Source organism: Lepidochelys olivacea, assembly GCF_965140295.1.
Source record: "Lepidochelys olivacea isolate rLepOli2 genome assembly, chromosome: 1".
Lineage (NCBI taxonomy): Eukaryota > Metazoa > Chordata > Testudines > Cheloniidae > Lepidochelys > Lepidochelys olivacea.
Window position 1 is genome coordinate 257362059 of NC_140411.1, and position 19761 is coordinate 257381819.

The 19761-nt window shown below is 45.4% G+C and overlaps 1 protein-coding gene across 1 annotated transcript in view; it reads left to right on the forward strand.

The window, feature by feature from the left end:
- The window catches only part of ISX (intestine specific homeobox), a gene marked incomplete at both ends in the record, with an annotated part of 32252 nt that extends 21009 nt beyond the window's left edge, over positions 1-11243 (forward strand). Inside the window, 2 exons of the mRNA XM_084631908.1 lie at positions 7848-7999; positions 11103-11243. Of these exons, the coding sequence (XP_084488034.1) occupies positions 7848-7999; positions 11103-11243 (293 nt within the window). The remainder of the gene's footprint in view (positions 1-7847; positions 8000-11102) is intronic.
- Positions 11244-19761: the final 8518 nt, after the last annotated feature.

Below are 19761 nucleotides of genomic sequence, written 5' to 3' on the forward strand. Positions count from 1 at the left end.
TCTTATTTCCCCAGAGACTTTGGAAAGAAATTTGTAAAGCCAATGTTACACTTCCAAAACGTTCTGTCTTATATCTTCGTCCCACATTCTTTATTAGACTAATTTTTAATGCTGTTGTTTGCTGTGGGATCTCTAAGCTAAGGTCCCAAAGAAAAAAAAAATCTAATGAAACTACAGTCAGAGAAAGTTTCATCTTGCAGGGGAGAATGTTAATGTACAGTCCCAGATTTTTTAAAAAATAGATCTTGTTTGAAAACATAAATAGAATGACTGATTAGATTTAATTAAAAATGCAGTCTTCTAGCTCTCCTAGTGGCAAAGTCCTTGATTAGTTCATGGCATTCTATTTCGCCAGCAATTTCACTTCCAGTTGAAATCAAAGCCTGTCCACTCATTCTCTATGTGATCCATAGTTGACCTCAGGTTATTTTATTTTATTTAATTTGATGAGTTTCAGCTTTGAGAAACTGCTCTCAGCTGAAGTGACACTCCCAGGCACTGTGTGTATGTTCCCCCGTGCAATACACATATTGGAAAACAGTTCGCCAAGCCCTTTCAAGAGGGATACCAGAATGGAGGGTTAGGGCTCTTAGAATAATGCTGGAAAGATTTTTTCAGCTCATCACAAAGCCCAAAATCATGTATTTCAGAGGAACTGACATACAACACCACAAGCTCAAGAAAGCCTTCTGTTTCTGAAGGACATACTGCTCCTGCAGGGCTGGCCTTACCATGAGGCGAACTGAGGCGGCCACCTCAGGTGCCAGACTGTGGGGGGCGCCACTAGGACCCAGAGTGTAGAAAATTGTGTCTGCTGCTGGTGCATATGTATTCTCTCTGCTCGAGATGCACAGAGATGGTGGAGTGCTGTGCTGGAGGAAGGAGGGCACAAGAGACATAACAGGCAGGCAGGAGAAAAGGTGAGAGGGAATAACAGAAAGCAGCAAGAGCTGCAAGGAGAGAGAGGAGGAGGAGCCTCTTATGTACCTCTCTAGCACCCCCAGGAGCCTGGACTGATTAACACCAGCTTCTCAGGGAGCTTCCTGTTTCCTACTGCTTCCCTGAACCCACTTGAGGAGAACAGGCAGTCAACTGAAGTAGCAGGAGCCAGTTAGGCCCTTAAGATGCTGATATCTTCCCTCACTCAGGCCCTGTTACCAGCCTGCTTATTTGTCCCCTTCAATTGAGTGTTGAGAGCCACACTAGCTGGCACAGAACAGCAGTCATGAGTGAAAGAAGAAAACGCCCCAGAGCATTCAGAAAAAGAAAGAAAGCAAAGGAATCTTTTCTATCTAAGCAGGAAGGAGCTCTCCTGAGATACATAGACACAAATGTTCACGGTGAGCCTTTCAGCCCCAGTGAGGATGAGAGAGGTGAGGAGATGCCTGATCTTCCAGTTAGTCAGAGCGCAGGTGACCTGGCAGCTACTGCAACATCCTTATCTCCATCTCAAATGGATGTAACCATGCACATTCCTGAAGAAAAGTGTAGATCAGAGAAGAGTGTGGTGGAGGCGCAAGAAACAGCTGCTGCTGAGTTTAGTTCCTTAAGTCTAGATGATCCAGGACTGTGGACCTACTTGAGCAGTAGCCTGAGGAACTTCCTTGTACTGCGTGGGCCACAGCAAGTGAAAAACTTCATGTTCCCCAAAGACAATGAAAATAGAAGTTTCCATCCAACACATTACTGATGTGAAATCCCCAATGGTGACAAAGTGGAGAGGCCATGGCTTATGTACTCAAAAACCCAGAATGCTGCATACTGTTTTTATTACAAACTCTTCCAGTCTAATATTCCATACAGGAACAAAGGACTGGAAAAATCTGGCTAGAAATCTGGTATGCCATGAGAAGGCAGCAAATCACCAGAGAGCATTCCATAGGTGGAAAGAGCTTGAGATGAGACTAAGGTTAAAGACCACCATAGATGGTCAGCATCAAGAGAAGATTGCATCAGAGTATCTTTACTGGCAAAATGTTCTGAAAAGGCTCATTGGCATTGTGAGAATGCTTGCTACCCAAAACCTAGCACTGTGTGGCACTTCAGATCAGCTGTATATGCCAAACCATAGAAACTTCCTTAAAATTGTGGAGCTGATGGCTGAGTTTGATGATGTACTCCAGGAGCATCTAAGAAGAGTCACCATCCAAGAAATGTACACACACCACTACCTTGGAAAAACCATTCAAAATGAGATCATACAGTTACTGGCAACAAAAGTCAAACAGAAGATTGTGGCAGATCTGAAGTCATCAGGATATTACTCTGTTCTTCTGGACTGCACACATGACATCAGCCATACGGAACAAATGATTTTAATGGTGCGTTTTGTAACAACAACAGAACCAAGTGAAAATGTCCCTGAAATGGTGACTGCCAAAGAGCATTTTCTAGAATTTATTGACATTGATGATACTACAGGAGCTGGTATGACAAATGTGCTTCTTAAAAAGCTGGAAGATACAGGAATTGTGATAGCTGACATGAGGGGTCAGGGCTACGATAATAGTGCCAACATCAGAGGAAAGAACAGAGGAGTGCAGACATGGATCCAAGAGTTAAACCTTCGAGCTTTTTTTGTCCCACGCAGTTCTCATCCATTGAACTTGGTGGTCAGTGATGCAGCATCAGCTTCTAGTGAGGCTGCTGAATTTTTTAATGTAATTCAAAGCATCTATGTATTTTTCTCTGCATCAACTCATCGATGGCAAATTTTGAAGCAACATCTGGGAACATCCTCTCTGACACTGAAATGACTGAGTGCCATAAAATGGGAAAGTCGAGTGGAGGCAATAAAGCCTATCAAACACCAAATTGGGAAGATAGATGATGCCATATTTGCCATTATGGAGGATAATGCTATGACAGGAACTGTTCATGGGAGAACCGTAGCAGAGGGAAATGGAATCACCAGAAATATACATAATTTCAAATTTCTGTGTGGCTTAGTGTTGTGGCATGACATACTGTTTGAAATAAATGTTGTAAGCAAGAGACTCCAAGGTGTTGACCTTGATATATCTGGAGCAAAGGAATCACTGGACAAAGCAAAGTCATACCTACAGTCTTACCGGTCAGATGAGGGATTTCAAAACGTTCTGAAGAGTGCACAGAAAGTGGCAGTGGAACTTCAGACTGAAGCTATTTTCCCACCCATTCAAGAATACAAGAGTCACCGAAGAAGATGACATTTTGATTACGAGGCACGGGATAATCCCATAAGAGACCCCAAACAACAATTCAAAGTTGAATTCTTTAACCAGGTGCTAGATTGTGCAATACAGTCAGCTGAAGAATGTTTCATGCAGGTCAAGGAACACAGCAGTATATTTGGGATTTTGTAGGATATTCCAAAACTCCTCACTATACCTGAAGAAGACCTACACCAGCAATGCAGGGCACTAGAGACAGTGTTGACACATGATGACATGTGCGATATTGATGCGAGTGATTTAAGTGATGAACTGAAAGCCCCTTCAAGATACATTTCAGCAGGATCAACTCCAAAGGCTGTCCTGGAATATATGTACACAAATAAGATAACCGCCCTCTTTCCAAATGCTTTTGTTGCTCTGTGCATACTTGTAACACTTCCTGTAACAGTTGCCAGTGGAGAATGCAGCTTCTCCAAGTTGAAGTTAATAAAAATTCATCTACGCTCCACAGTGACACAGGAGAGGCTGGTCGGCCTTGCTACCATCTCAATAGAGCATGAGCTGGCCCAGACTGTGGACCTTCAGGAAGCAGTTCAAATCTTTGCAACCAAGAAGGCACAGAAAGCACCACTTTGATTATTCAAACAGATAAAATGCCAGTGTTTACCATGCAGACAAGAAAAGCTACATTTGCTGTTTGGGCATTTGAAAGTTAAGTGTTACTTAAGAATTTTGAACAAGGCATTTTAAGTTTTAGTTCTCCTTATTGGGGTAGGTAGCAGAGCAGTACCATGAGAGGAGTAGAACAGGAAGAAGGTAGAATTCAGACCTTTCAAAGTTTTGGCCCAAGTAAAGGGGTATGGGGGCGTCATTTGAGCTCCCCGCCTCAGGTGCCAAAATGTTGTGGGCCGGCCCTGTGCTCCTGGACACTTCGCCGTCCGCTGATGTGACCGAGAACATTGAAATGGACACTGCAGGGGGGCACTTTCAACTGCTCAAATGCTGGCATTGTTTGAGAATACTTAAACATCCCAGGCAGTGGGCCAGATCCTCAGCTAGTCTAAACTGACATAGCTCCACTAATTTGGCCACACCGATTTCCACCAGTTCTGGTTATGGCCCAGCATTCTCCAGATCGTTCCTATTCCCACATTTTCCTTTTCCTGGAATGAAACCTTAAGTTCCAACCAATCTTATAGATTCTGGAACAGTACTGCCCTCTATAGCTGATCCTCCTCTGTAGGCTTGGCATTGTTTCTTTGGATGTTTTTGAGAAGTTCATGTAGCTGCCTGATTCTTGTGTCCAGATCAGCTGATGAACTCCTACCCAGTTAATGCTGCACCAGATGCCATGCTAGACAGCCACAGTACTCAGCACCTGGAAGTTTTTTAAGCTGACATCCAGGACTAGAGGCTTCATGCTTCACCAATTCCAGTTTCTTGTCATAATGTTACTGACTCAAATGTGTGTGAACATATTATCCTCTAAGGAGCAGTTCACAGAGAACATAAATAGAAAGCCTATCGCTACTAGGTCAGCTAATATGGCCATTCTCTTTTAGCTGTAGTAGTAGAGGCGTGTGGGGTTTGAGGACTGAAGGTTCTAGCCCTGGTTCCACATTATGGGGTATAAGTGATGACCGTGATGTCTATACATAAGCTCTTTAAGCAAGGACTATCATTTACTGTATGTTTGTGTGGTGCCTAGCACTGTGGGGCTCTGACCTGGCTGTTGTCTAGGTGCTATCACAATGTAAATGTTAAATGACAATATCAGTAGCATGTGGATTCATTACAGAGTGAGAAAGCATCACCGGCTTAGCAGAATATTGTCAATACTGTCGCTCTTTCTTTTCTGCTGTATTTCACACAAGGGTTTGATGGCCAGCCAGGCTCATGGAGTTGTGTGGTGAAAAGCCTCCAATGAGAATCCAAAAACTAAGTTCAAACTGTGACATCCACATGGAACATAAAATGCCTAGAGATTCATATTCTCAGCACAAAACACCCATATTTTTTCCCTCTTCATGCTTGAACCATTGCTGTTATATCCCTTTTAGCAGCTATTTTCCATGGAGACTCCAAGTTGATGCAATGCTATAATCAGGGCTTCTGTGAGATCTTGACTACTGCTACCTGCAACATATGTGCACAAAAGTGTTTCTCGTTTCAGATCACTGCCCCAATAATGTCAAAAAGACTCAGTGTAAATGACATTTGCTCCTTGGGGCTAATGTCAAGGATGCAGTCTAATGAGTGGTGGCTGATATGCTCGTGAAAAGTCCAATCGTTTGGATTTAATTCTTTGAGATGGGAGCTGTATTAGTTCATTCTGAATGAGATGCAGAGTTCATGACAACTGATGCTTCTCATATATTCTTGCATAACTGGATCCATTTTTAAAGTACCTGAAATGTGCCAAAAAAACTGCCATGTTTCAAGTGGAATAATTCACTTACCAGTCTCCAAAAACTATATCCCATTAGCCTTTCAAAAATCCCCTCATCTCCCATTAGCCTTTCTGCCAGGGTATGGTCTCAGAACTGATTACTCATTGGTTTTCTATGTCAGCATGGTGACAAGGCAGTACACTGGATTCCAGTTCAGACCATTTCTGTGCAATTTTTTTTCTGTAGCTCAGAGAACAATTATGTTAGTTAGGAAGCTGTATCACATCTTTCCAAATGTTTTAGCCCCAAAGAGGTAAGTTTTATTTTAACAGTCAAATCTTCAGCCAAAGCAGAAAAAGTAACTGTTTTTGAGAGAATGCAGTAGCCCTCTCCAGATAACTTTTCCCATTAGGAGGGGTTTGCTTATAATTAAATTGGCAGTTGTCACCAGACCATGGAAGATCAAAAGCTACTATTCAGATAGGTTGTTTTCCTCCAGCAACATGCATTATACCAGTGCTCTCACTGCCAATCACCTCAGGTCAGAGTAGCAAGATCATCATAGTCACTCGTGAGATTAGAAATGGTATGTTCTTATCATGCTTCAATTTTACAAGTTCAGAAAAAAAACATGAATCGCAATACTTGGGGTGTATCTTCTCAAGCTGATCGGTCAACAACATCCTATTTAGGTGGAGAGTTCTCCATTTGTGAACCACAGGTCCAACTGCACATACTGCAAATCAGCTGGCTCAAAACTGACTGTTGCAGACCCCTGATCCTGCTGCCGCTGCTCTGTGCAGGGCTTGCCTCCTTGTGCCATGTTAGAGCAGCCTGAGGGTTACTCTAACTTACGCCACAAACAAACACTTCCTGAGGCTGTTATGCAGGCTTTAAGACGACTTTGTGCTGGCAGTTTGGCACATAGTAGCCACACCATAACAGAATATCTGACCATGTAACTTGGCGTTTGACCATGAATCTGACTTACCATTACAATGTCTAGAAACAGATATGGCTGTGTTCTGAAGAACTGTTCACTACGTGGCTTTCCGCAAGGTGACTTTTTAAAAATTCAGCAAATACCCTGCTCATTATTAGTTGCAAGACTTCTATTTAGCGGTATGTAATGCTGAAAGAATGGTATAGAAAGAGCAGGAACAAGTGATCCAAGCTGGAGGGGTCTGCTTGCACCGCCAACAGGAGATCATACGTAGACTCTGGACAGAATTCTGATCTTACTGGAGTAAATAAGGAGTGATTCCATTGAACTCAATGGAGTTACACTGATGCAAAACTAGTATAAAGTCAGAATCAAGCCGAGTGGTCATCCACGTGACCTGTAACTTCTAAAAACGTATAAACATGCATACAATCGAGCTTGTAAGACAAATATTCCAACTGGTGGTTATTATTATTATTATTTATCGTAGATATTTCAGTAGCCCCTAGAGGCCAGAGCCCCGTTGCGTTAGGTACTGTACAAAAACATAACAGATGGTCCCTGCCCAAAATAGCTTAACCTACGTTTAAAAACAAATGGCAACAGGAAGCTAGGTCAGACAAACCAAGGGAACACAAATTAACAATGAAACTGACGAATCAGTAGACATAGCAGTCACAGCAGCCTCATTGTGTGCAGTGGTTTTGTGTAGTAGACAAACAGAGGAACTAAGCTGAGACCAGCAAAAAAACTTCACCCAGGACCTTAAAACAAGATTTAAACACAGTTCACCAAAGGCAACTGGCTACTGCATTCATGCATTGTGCCACTTTTCTTCAGCCTGACTCAAGATCTCCTGGTCAACAGAGAAATTAATTTAAGTCAGGGGAGAACTTTGAATGCTTGTTTCAAATTAAACAAGTAGGTAAACCTGTATGCTCAGACTCCCTTAATGGGAGTATTCTATTTTCAGAGCAGAAGGCCATAGATAATTACAGCAAGATGAGTCTGACTGGTAAATTTAGGGTTGGAAGACCATCTGGGTAACAGAGAGATTGTGATTGGGTTTTATGATGGGCACAAGGACAGGTGAAAAGGATGCTGCGTGAATGAATCATTCAGTCATTTTACATCAATATATACTACAAGCATGTTATACTCGAGCGCTATGTGATATAGATGGTTATAAGCACACTATTAGAAAGTAGTGTAGAGATGGTTATAAACAACCTGTTGGACTCTGTAACAACTGATTAACGATTTTAAAACATCTACAGTAATAATTTATTAACCCTTTATAAACTATCTATAAATGTACCCTTCTAATACAGCGTGACTGATCTTTCACTGCTTGTACAGATGAGAGGAAAGGGAAGCGGAGAATTCGGACGACATTCACAGCAGAGCAGCTCCAGGAGCTAGAGAAGATTTTCCAGGTCACTCACTATCCAGACATTCACATTCGCAACCAACTGGCAGCAAAGATCAACCTCCCCGAAGCCAGGGTCCAGGTACAGTCTGTGCCCCTAAAATGCTAGATGCATCACACCAACCCAAACACACACACACTGCAGCCATACCTTCTATTGAAGGTACATTTATAAATTGTTTATTATTTATTATTAATCATTATTATTATTATTCCTGGCTCTTATACAGTACTTTTTCATCTTTAGATTTCAAAATGTTTCACAATAGAGCTCAGTATCATTATCCCCATTTTACAGATGGGAGGGAAAAGTATCTTTCACCCTGGATGGGATTAACCAAATGGTTAATAAATAACAGATGTAATAAGCAGCATATCACAGACATAAGTAATGTGTTATAAATGGCAATAAGCAACCTGCTGGACTCTATAACAACTGACTGGCCACTTATTAAAATATCTACTCATCATTTATCAATCCTTTACAAACTACTTACGTACATTCAATATGAATTGTGACCCACATTTCTGTTCCCCGCCATCTCAAAAATTAGCCCAAATGGAAACACAGTCTGTTACCTTTGGTAGTTCTCTGTTTGATACTATATGTGGGCCACATTCACAGGGGGCATAAATCAGCATATCTTCCCTGGACTTTAATGGAGCTAATTTATGCCAGCTGAGGATCTGACGCCATAACCTTACTGCATGTGAGTTCTATTACATTTAAAATATATGAGCGTGCAGCAGATTCGGATGCTGTTTACAAGACACTAGAGGGGAATGCCACGTACTTTATAACTGAAACATGCTTAGCCCAATTCTGAATGTAAATCTTCCATCTGCAGGGGTAATCTATTCAGCACGATGCTGGTTCTGGGATCTCTCTCCTACTGTGTGGAAAGGGTTTCCATACTATGAGGCATCAGTATAACTAAATCCCAGTATAATACATGACGTTTAACACAGAGGACAGTTTATATGACTGGGACTAATTTTCAACAAGCTATAGTTTTATTGCCTAATGTTTAGATGACAAGAAGGCATTAGAATGGAACGGCCATAGCACAGCCATCGGCAGGGACAGTTTACTCACAATGCCCGACCAATATATAAAGCACAAGAAGGGGGACTATTTAGTGTCTGCTGTAGACCACCAAATCACACTAGAGAACAGGACGACCGGCTGCTTAACTACCTATCTAGAATGTGTAGGGAAACAGCTGCATTGTCATGGAGTACTTCAGTCTGAGTGGCATATAATGGAGCTTTCATGCTGCCAACACTAAAACATTCTTAGAATTTCTCATAATTATAGATGACAGTTTCCTAACTCAAGCACTGATGCACTTGCATCCATTATATAAATGAGATTATAAGTTTGGTGGATAACAGTAACAGTGAGATGCTTAGACTTCCGGAAGGTATTTGATTTGGCATTGCACATTTTTATTAAGATACTAGAATGATGTAAAATCAACATGGCACCTAGTCTATGGATTAAAAGCTGGCTAATTGACAGGTCTAAAAATGTAATTGTACAATCATCTCTGAGCCGGTGTTTCACGTGGAGTCCTGCAGGGTCCTGCGCTTTTGATCAATGACCCAAAAAGAAAACATAAAATCACTGCTGATAAAGTTTGCACATGACAAAATGACCAGGGGAGTAGTAAATACTGTAGAGGACAAGTCACTGATACAGAGCGATTTGGATCGCTTGGTAAACTGGGTGCAAGGAAACAATATGTGTTTTAATACAGCTAAATGTAAATGTATGCAGCTAGGAACAAAGAATATAGGCCGGGGTGGGCAAACTTTTTGGCTTGAGGGCCACATCGGGGTATGGAAATTGTATGGCGGGCCATGAATGCTCATGAAATTGGGGATAGGGGTGCAGCCTCTGTGGTGGGGCTGGGGATGAGCGGTTTGGAGTGGAGGAAGGGGCTCCAGGCTGGGACTGAGGGGTTAAGAGGGCAGGAGGGGGATCAGGGATGGGGCAGGCTGTTGGGGCATGAGGGGGTGAGGCCTCTGGCTGGAGGTGCGGGCTCTGGGGTGGGGCTGGGAATGAGGGGCTTGGGGTACAAGAGGGGGCTCTGGGCTGGGATCGAGGGGTTCAGAGGGCGGGAGGGGGATCAGGGCTGTGGCAGAGGATTGGAGCACAGGGCAGGCTCAGGGGTGCAGGCCCCAGGCAGCACTTACCGCAAGTAGCTCCCGGAAGCATGTCCCCCTCTGGCTCCGAGGTGCGGCCAGGTGGCTCTGCGTGCTGCCCGGTCCGCAGGCACCACCCTTGCAGCTCCCATTGACTGGGAACCATGGTAGGAGCCAGAGGGGGGTCATGCCTGCTGCTACCTTTGACCAAGCAATGCAACCAATGATACACCTCTGTAGTGGTTAGTCTGTAAAAATTTAGCTATGTCTCTGGAACTAGCCAGAAAGATCAAGTCACCTGGCAGACAGATGTTCCTTGGAGAAAAGTAGGAGTTTTTTAGCTAGGGCAGGTTTTATGGGTAAAATTTTCAAAAGCACTTGAGTGACCTAAGCTCAGGTCCCAGTGAGACACAGACTCCTTAAATCATTCTAGTGCTTTCAAAAATTTTAGCTGGTAGTATAGAAAGAAGTGTCATCAATATAGTTCAGTTGGTAACACTTTCACCATGAGCCAGTAGATCATCCAACTGAACCCTCCACCAGGCCTTTCATCGTTATGTCCACTGCTGAAACTGCTCTCCCATGCTGGGGAAAGGAGCAGTGTTGTACTAGGGGCTATGCCCTTCAGGAAATGCATTAAAATAAGGACCCTTCAATATGTCTCTGATTGCTGTTTATAGATTCCCTTATCACTTTCTCAAAAGGATAATGGAAAGCCCCCGTATCCTGGCTGACAGACCTCACTCAGTGTGAGCTATTGCTGATCAAACAATGGTTGCCATGTTTGTCCAAACAAAGATACTACACAGCCTGTCCATTAGCTATAGTATGAAAGGTGTATTGTGAAAACAAATTATTTTCTTTAGGTTGGGCCATTGGCCATACAGGCCTCTCCACCCTGGACGCTTGTCACTCTCTATCAAGTCTTCAAAGAGTATCAGAAATAGCTCTTTGAAACAGATGTGAACCTTTCTTTTGACCTGTCTTATTCCTGCCATGCCTTCATTTGCCTCCCCTCCTTCCTCTCCTGCAACCAGATCTGGTTCCAGAACCAGCGAGCAAAGTGGAGGAAACATGAAAAATTTGGCTATTTCGGTGGCCTCCAGCATCTGACTGAAGCCGATTTCATTCCGGCTCCAAAGTTGGAAATCACAGTGAGTACTGAAGGCCATGTGTAAAGGAAGTGAGCAAGACGGAGAGACTCACCCTTTTCAGTATCATGCCCTTGTATAGGTGTTACCCGAGGGAGGGGGAAGAAAAGAAAGAATGAGTCTTTGTGACCCAGAAGAATACCAGTTTTTCTCAGAGAGAGACATTGTGCCATTCTTCCTGAAACTAAGTCTATTCAGTGCATATTTGGGGAGGTGTCTCTCTGCTGAAATATCGTTCCCCCTTTTATTTCCAAGCCCTTTCCCCAAAAAGCCTGCATTGGACCAACCTGTCCTTCCAGCTGTATTTTAATTAGACACATGGAGATCAATCAAGAGTAATACAATGCACTTCATCCCTTCAGAGGCTGAATATGTTGTCTCTGGGGCCCTCACCGTTTTTATATCAGTTTTTGAGCAACCATTTGAGAGGAGGAACACCTTGTAGAAGCCATAGGTTAGAAGAGAACTAGATAAGGACTTCAGTGTAGGCAACCATACCACCTCATTTCTACACAAAATTCTTGCTATGTTCACCCCTTGCTGTGTTAATCTGTGCTTGTTTGCCCTGGTACTGTTTCTTAGACTGGACAGCATTATCCAGGTTGGTACACACGATATCTCTCTCCTATTTCAGGAGTGGGTGAGGTTCTGTGGCCTGCAATGTGGAGGTCAGACTAGATGATCAAGATGGTCCCTTCTGACATTAAAGTCTACAGTCCTTAGTTTTCATTGCTAAACACTGGGAAAATTCATTAGGTGATTCCTGGGCTGCTCGTAAATTACATCTAACTGAAGGTCTGCACTGACTTTTTTTTAAGAATTTTCTTCTGTTTTTTCCCCCACTTATGACAGGGTTCCAGCCCGATGCCCAGAAACATCTGTGCTGCAGGCCCCGCCATTGAGTATTTCTCACCAGCCCAAGGGTATCTGACGTCAGCCTGGCTGCCCAACACATTGCCTTTTGCACCCACACACTTGGACCCGCTGCCCTTCCCTAAATGTTATCTGTTCTTTGACTACCTCCCTCCATATGGCATCCCTCTGCCCCAGAAGACTGAATGGAACAGTATTTGTGCCAGTTCCACATAAAAGAGGAGGAGCAGGAGTGGGAGACTCTGGAGGCATCCTTTGGTCATTTCTGACAGATCGTATTCATGGGCAGGTAGGGTTCTCTTTGGAACAGGGCTGCTCAGCCTTTGGATGGCGTGTGGTGCGAAGCCAGCTTGGCATAGCAGTAATATTGTAGTGGAAAGCCAAAGCCAAGCTAACACCATAGAGCACTGCTGGCCCTTGGAAAGTGCTCTATTATCATCCTTAAGAAGAGTGTACTTTGAAACAATATGACTTTCCAGAGGTCATGTACCTAATGGGATAGTGCACTAAGCAGTCCTGGTGAAGAGCTGAAGCTTTCTCCAGCCCTGAGAAAACACCGGATGATCTTGTTGCAGGGATGATCTGAGGCATTGAGATTTTAGCAGGGGAATTCTTGTGCTGAGCAGGACCGGCTCTAGGCACCCGCAAAGCAAGCACGTGCGTGGGGTGGCACATTTCCAGGGGCGGCATTCCGGCCGTCCTTTTCTTGGGGGGCAGTTGCGCTCTCGGAGCTGCGCCACTTAGACGGGGCGAGGGCGCTGCACCCCCGGCCACAGCGGAAAGGGGAAGCCCCAGCCCGGGGATGCTGAGCTGCTAGGGCCCAGCCTCGACCTGGGGAGGAGAGGGCGAGACCTGCCGGGGAGCCGGGGCTGCACCGCCTCATCTGCGCACTGGCTGCTGCGCTGCCTTGTGCCACCCCTTATATCAGGGCTTCTCTGCGCAGCCGGGTGGAGGAGGGGGTAAAGCCCCTGCAGGCTCTGGGAGAAGGTGACATCACTCCCTCCACTTCCAGCGCCGCCTGCGTGCCCCAGCCCCACCTGAGCTTGGGGCGGCAAAAAACCTAGAGCCAGCCCTGGTGCTGAGGCGCATGTCGTGATGGTCACTACAAAAACCATGGCTATTCCACTGACCAAAATGGCTGACCCCAGCAGATGTGAGTCTCTTTCCTTGCAAATTTCACATTGGTCCTGTTTCTCTGGGTTGAAGAAGATTTTGGTCAAAGATCAACCTTAACTTGTTTTCTCTGGAATGGAAGGGTTTGATTTGCTTGTTGTATTTTGACTTGAATAAAAGAGGATGAATACAACTTGTGCTTGACCATAACAGTCTGAGAGGGATATCCATATTGAGTTGAATATTTGATAACATAGCCTCTGGGGTTGAGAGATTTCTTTAGATGGTTAATTAAAATGTTTAAGAGGAAACCTCTCTTTTTTCACCTGAATTAAGAAAGCACTAAAATCCCATCAAGAACAACACTTAAAAAGACACAGGCTAATTGGTTAATCTACTAGACAGAATAGCATGGTTGTAGGCAATGTTTTTTGTAGCTCCCAGGATATTAGAGAGACAAGGTGGGTGAGATAATATTTTTTACTGAACCAACTTCTGTTGTTGAGAGAGATGAGTTTTTGATCTTATGCAAAGCTTTAGGATATCCTGGGACCAACAAGACTACAACACCATTGCATATTACATATTCATACACACTGTACATAATATAACTATACATCTAAGATATGGCTGGTTTTCATGCTTATTAGGTGTATCGTCCTGCTTCCATTAAAATCAATGGCAAAACTTCCAGGGGCAAATCAGTGGTGCAGGGTGCAGGACTCCCTGAACTCCCTGCCAGATTAATAGATAGCAACACTGTGACAGGGTGTATAGGCCCCACACAGATGAGGAAGGGGCCAGAGCGGCCCTGGCAGTGGGGGCTAGCCCCACCCCTCTCATCTGTCAATCATAGACGATAGGGAGGAGGCTTGTAAAAGGGAGGAAACTGCAGTCAGCGGGAGGAGGAAAGGAGCAGGATTGCTCTAAGCAGCAGACTGCAGAAGACTCCTGACACTGCAGAGGCAACTCTTAGGCAGGAGACCTTAACCCCGGCCCTGAGGAGAATACAGCAGACTCCCAGGGTAAGACAGACAGGCTGAGCCTGTCTCAGAGACCCAGCCAGAGCAATTTCCCTAGACCTGTTATATTGGGGCTGGATTGATGGCAGGACTGTAGACTTGCCACCTTGCCCCTTTCTGCTGGGACCAAAGGGAGAGAGTATTTCTGAAGACATGGGGGTCTGTGACTTCCATTTTGATCCCCCAGCTGGAGATATTTACAGAAGCACAGCAAGAGAAGAATACACACATACACAGCCCCTTGCAAATAGTAGGGAAGTGGGGCTGGTGTTATGACCATCCAGTGTAGATAACTGGGTGTGGCTAGGTTTGCCCACCCCCGAGGGAGGAACCACGAAGAACTCTGTTACAGCCATCTTCAGTGCTGTGGCTACCATAAGGGTTACACCCTGGAGGTGGAAAATACTGATTGGCCGGAGTTGTGACCTCACTCCCAGAACTATCACTCACTAGTGACACTATTCAAAATGGCAGCTAAGAAGTAATGGGAGCCATTAACCCATAGGTTTGCTGGGTAATTTGTAGCATGCTCATGGGCTTGCAGATAAGTTGGTCATCCCAAGCAGAGCATTTATTTGAGAAATGCCTGTGAATAGCTAGATGCCACGAGCATTTCCGTTTTCTTCTGTCCATTGACTGGTGACCACATGCTAGATCACATTTAATCAGAAGCATTCTGGGTCTAGTAGCTAGGCTCACTATATGGGCTGAGACTGAAATTGAGATATGTAAGCCAGCCGGCCAACTCACTGGCAAGTGCATCAACAACACTCCCAGAAGCAGCAGGGCTTCTGTCGTTTCTCTTCAGCACTGAGTTTTATTTCTCCAAATCAAACCAGTTCAACATAAATAAAGCAAGATCCAGTCCAGGTACCTGCTCTGGCTCCTGCAGGTCTCACTCTCAGTTGAGCTTCTTGTTGGCCTTTTATTTTAAAGACCAGGTGGCCTGCAGGCTATCATCTGATCCCTGCCCTCAGGTCCATCACCCGGGAGGCAGCCAATTAGTCATGTAGGATTCTCTTTAAGGGACATCCTGTGACAGGATCTTTGTAGTCTATAGGTAATATTTCTACCACATAAGCCTTTCCCTGGTCAAGCCAAAAGTGACTAGATTCTATGGAGGGGATTCCTTTCTTAAAATTGTCATGAAATAGGGTTTAGTGCAGGGGTGGGCAAACTTTCTGGCTTGAGGGCCACATCACGGTATGGAAATTGTATGGCGGGCCATGAATGCTCACAAAATTGGGGATAGGAGTTTGGGAGGGGGTGAGGGCTCCAGCTGGGGGTGAGGGCTATGGGGTGGGGCCAGAAATGAGAAGTTCAGGGTGCAGGAGGGGGTTCTGGGTTGGGGTATGGGGGATGAGGGCTCTGGGATGGAGCAGGGCGTTGGAGTATGGAGGAGGGGTGTGAGGGCTCTGGCTGGGGATGCGGGCTCTAGGGTGGGGCCTGGGATGAGGAGCTTGGGGTACAAGAGAGGGCTCTTGGCTGGGATCAAGGGGTTTGGAGGGGGGGAGGGGGATCAGGGCTGTGGCAGGGAACTGGGGCTCAGGGATGCAGGCTCCGGGCGGCGCTTACCACAAGCAGCTCCCAGAAGCATGTCCCCACTCCAGCTCTGAGGCACAGCCAGGCAGCTCTGCGCGCTGCCCCATCTACAGGTGACACCCCTGCAGCTCCCATTGGCTGTGGTTCCCAGCCAATGGGAGCTGTGGGGGCGGTGTCTGCAGACACGGCACCTGTAGACAGGGCAGCATGCAGAGTCACCTGGCCATGCCTCTGTGTACTACGTAGGAGCCGGAGTGCGGTCATGCCGGCTGCTTCCTGTGAGCTCCCTGACTGGAGTGCCAAAGTGGGGCAAACCCCTACCCCGCTTCCTGGCAGGAGCTGAGGGCCGGATTAAATGGTCTGACGGCCTGGATGTGGCCTGTAGTTTGGCCACCCCGGTTTATTGTCTAGTAATGGAATCAGGTAGGGGACTGCTCTTTCTAGGAGGCTACAGTGTGGGGGGCGCTGAATGGAGGAGGCCTGCTTATGACACCGCCCCAAGCACTGGCCTTCCTGTTTCCATCCCCTGGGCCTCCGCCGCCTCCTACTATGAAACTCTCCCCTTCCCCTACAGCCCTTACCTATCTTCAAAGTAAGAGGGAAAGAGGCCCAGTTGTGTCCTGTCTGTGCTCAGCCCCGATATGGCACTTTCCCTTGAACGGCTGTGCACTCTGGTGTTTTAGGAACAGGCCAGGTTGTGTGAAACTGGAACTTTGGGGTGCTTCGGACTCCATGGAATGTCTCAGGCTTGTAGTGCTGCACTGGACCTAAATGCGCCTTGACACTGGCTGTCAGGGAGCTGTCAGGGGAAGGAGGTGTTTGAGGCAGGATGGCAACCACCATTCGGGGGAGATCAGCAAGCTGCCTAATTATAATGCAACCATTGTTTAGTCCTAATTTCAGAGTAATTGTCTGAGGCATTCCTATTAATAATAATTAATGTGTCATTTGCATTCATATAACAACTTTTGTGCGAAGATCTAAAAGTCTTTTACCAAGATGGATGGTTGGTTTTATCCCTGTTTTGCAGATAGGAAAAATTAAGGCACAGAGTGTTTCAATGACTTGCCTCATTCAGTCAGTGGCTGGGAATCAGGAGCCAGGTCTCCTGATTCCCAGTCCCTTTGTCTCACCATGCTGCCTCACAGTAAACTCATCCGGCTGATTGCCCTGAAGCTGTCCTACGCTTATGTCAGCTGGAAATTACTCTTTGAAATATCTCAGCCATCTCAAACTACTTCTAGGATAAAATATGGCTAAAAAATCTACCCAAAGGGCCTGGCAGAGAACATGGACTCGAAACTGACAACAATAACATCTGTTCTCTTAGCAGTTCTGATTAACTTCTCCAAGGCAATGACAATGAGAGATGACAGGGATGAAGCTGCAGACATGATACAGTTGGACTTCCTGAAAGGTTTTTGCTGCGGTACTAGATACCAGGTTACATTATTCTAATAGCGTCACAGAAATGAGTGATGGAAAGGGCTCAGAGGTTACCTCATCCAGTCCCCTGGGAATGCAGAACCATTCCCCGTTGCATATTCTTCAGAGTTCTGTCCCACCTGGTTTTAAAATGCTCCCACCACCTACATAGGGAGACTCTTCCACAATCTAATCGTTTTCAGAATTAGGCAACTTTTCCTGATATTCAGCCTAAATGTTCCATTTGTCAGTTTCATCCTTTTAATCCTATTTAAAACCCTTTGCACCCTGAACAATTCCTGACCCACCTATTCCATCCTTGCATTGAATAACACCTGCCTCTGGGAACAGACTCATTGGTTCAATGGGGCTGCTCATTTACAGCAAAAGGAAGGCAGAATCATGCCTTTGGTGTTTACACTCCACAGATACTTGAAAGTTATCATGTTCTCCTGATTTGTTGTTTAACTAATCTGTATATCTAGTTCCCTTAATCTTTGCTCATAAATCCATCTGGTGCATAGCCTATTGAAGGTGACATTTGCAATTGGATTAAAAACTATTGGACTGCTGACCAAGGTCAGAGAACAGCAGTAAATAAGCACAAATCAGGAGGGAGGGGCCAATCCAAAGCACACATAGGGTGGTAAATAGGCAGGAAGATGAATGGGCTGAGCAGATTGTGGCAGGGTTTGGTTTGGGGGCCAGCTTTGTTGACACATTGGTCACTTAGAAGAGGGAGTGCACTGTAAGCATGCAGAGAACATGGAAAAGGCATGCCAGTATCAGAAAAGGAAGACTGGACTTAAAAAGGGACCCAGATAAAAACAGAGCCCGTCTGTGTCAAAGGGTATGTCTCCACTACCCGCCGGACCGGCGGACAGCGATCAATCCAACGGGGGTCGATTTATCGCATCTAGACTAGACACGATAAATCAACCCCCACGCGCTCTCCTGTCACTCCAGTACGCCACTGCCGCAAGAGGCGCAGGCGGAGTCGACGGGGGAGCGGCAGCAGTCGACTCACCGCAGTGAAGACACCGCGGTAAGTCGATCTAAGGACCTTGACTTCAGCTACGTTAGTCACGTAGCTGAAGTTGCGTAACTTAGATCGATTCCTCTCCCACCCTCTCCTCCTCAGTGTAGACCAGGCCTTTGTTATACAATTTAAGGTGGAAAACATGCTGTCTCTCAACCTGAAATTCACAGCAGTGGGCTGAGCAGGAAGGCATGTGTGCAGTGATGGTTTTCAGTCTATGCGTGAAACTTTTTGCACAGCTGGAGTTTTTAGAGCCCAAGCCAAAGAGCATTGTGGTTTCCAGAGGGCTTGTTTATTTCCATTTTTGTCCACTCTACTACCCACAAACACGATCAGGATGCTGCGGAGGCTTCTGCCTGCTTCCTAAACCCATATGTACTCACTGAAGCCTTGGGCCAAATGGAGCTACAATTTATAGCAGCTGAGGACGTCATCCCTTGCACTTTATACAGCACTGCCTGCTTTATGCTACCACTGAAGAGCACTCTCCCAGTCTCTTTCCTGGTGTGTGCTCTGACCTGCAATGCATGAGTCGGTGTATACTATCATTCTAGGCCCTAGCCTAGAGGCTAGACTGGAACAGAGGAGACCTGGGCTCTATACCCACTTCTGTCGAAGTCACTTTCCCTCTTTGTGTCTAGTTTCCCATCTGTAAAAGGGTGTCATCATGATATTGACCTCCCTTTGTAAACTACTTTGGGAGCTGTTGCTAAGGAATGCTCTATAAGAGATAGATAGAGTTATTATTCCCTTACGTTTCTCCTCCACGCTGAATTCCTCAGTCTGTACAGCAGGTCATGGTGTTTGCTGTCTCCGTTCCTTTTAGTCGCCATTGGCCAATTTTTGTGCTATCAGAAAATTATACCACCTTCAAACACAATTTATAGACAAGGGGCCAGATTATGCCCTGCCTATACTCCCCATGGAGGTCATCAGTGCTGAATGCATGCAAATGAGGGCCTGATCCAAAGGTTACTAAAGCCAATGGGATTGTTTAATGGGCTTTGATCAGTCCCTGGGAGCAGAATTTGGCAAAGGCAAGCAACTAGTTCCAATACAGCCTCCTGCAGCGCTTCCTCCATTCTGTGTCACCTGACTTCCCTTTTTCTGATGCTCTTTGTCCCTCACTCACTTTTATAACCCATTTCCATACGATGTCAAACTTTCTTCCCTTTGATTTTTGCTGAAACTGGTCATTTCCAGTGTCTGTCCAAGGATAGCCATCCAGCCTAGTGTCATCTCAAGTGACCAGCATTCTAAACTAGCCTCTGTGGAATTCTTGAAAGCCAGCAGAACTAGGGTGACCAGATGTCGAGATTTTATAGGGACAGTCCTGATTTTGGGAGCTTTTTCTTATATAGGCACCTATTACCCCCCACCCCCTGTCCCAGTTTTTTACACTTGCTATCTGGTCACCCTGAGGAGAACATAAGAGGTGGGGAAGGGGAATGGCTTTCATTCTACCTCTTCAGAGTCAGTAGTTTCTGAAAGGAGCAAAGTCCAGAATTGTTTCATTTCTATGATCAAAAAA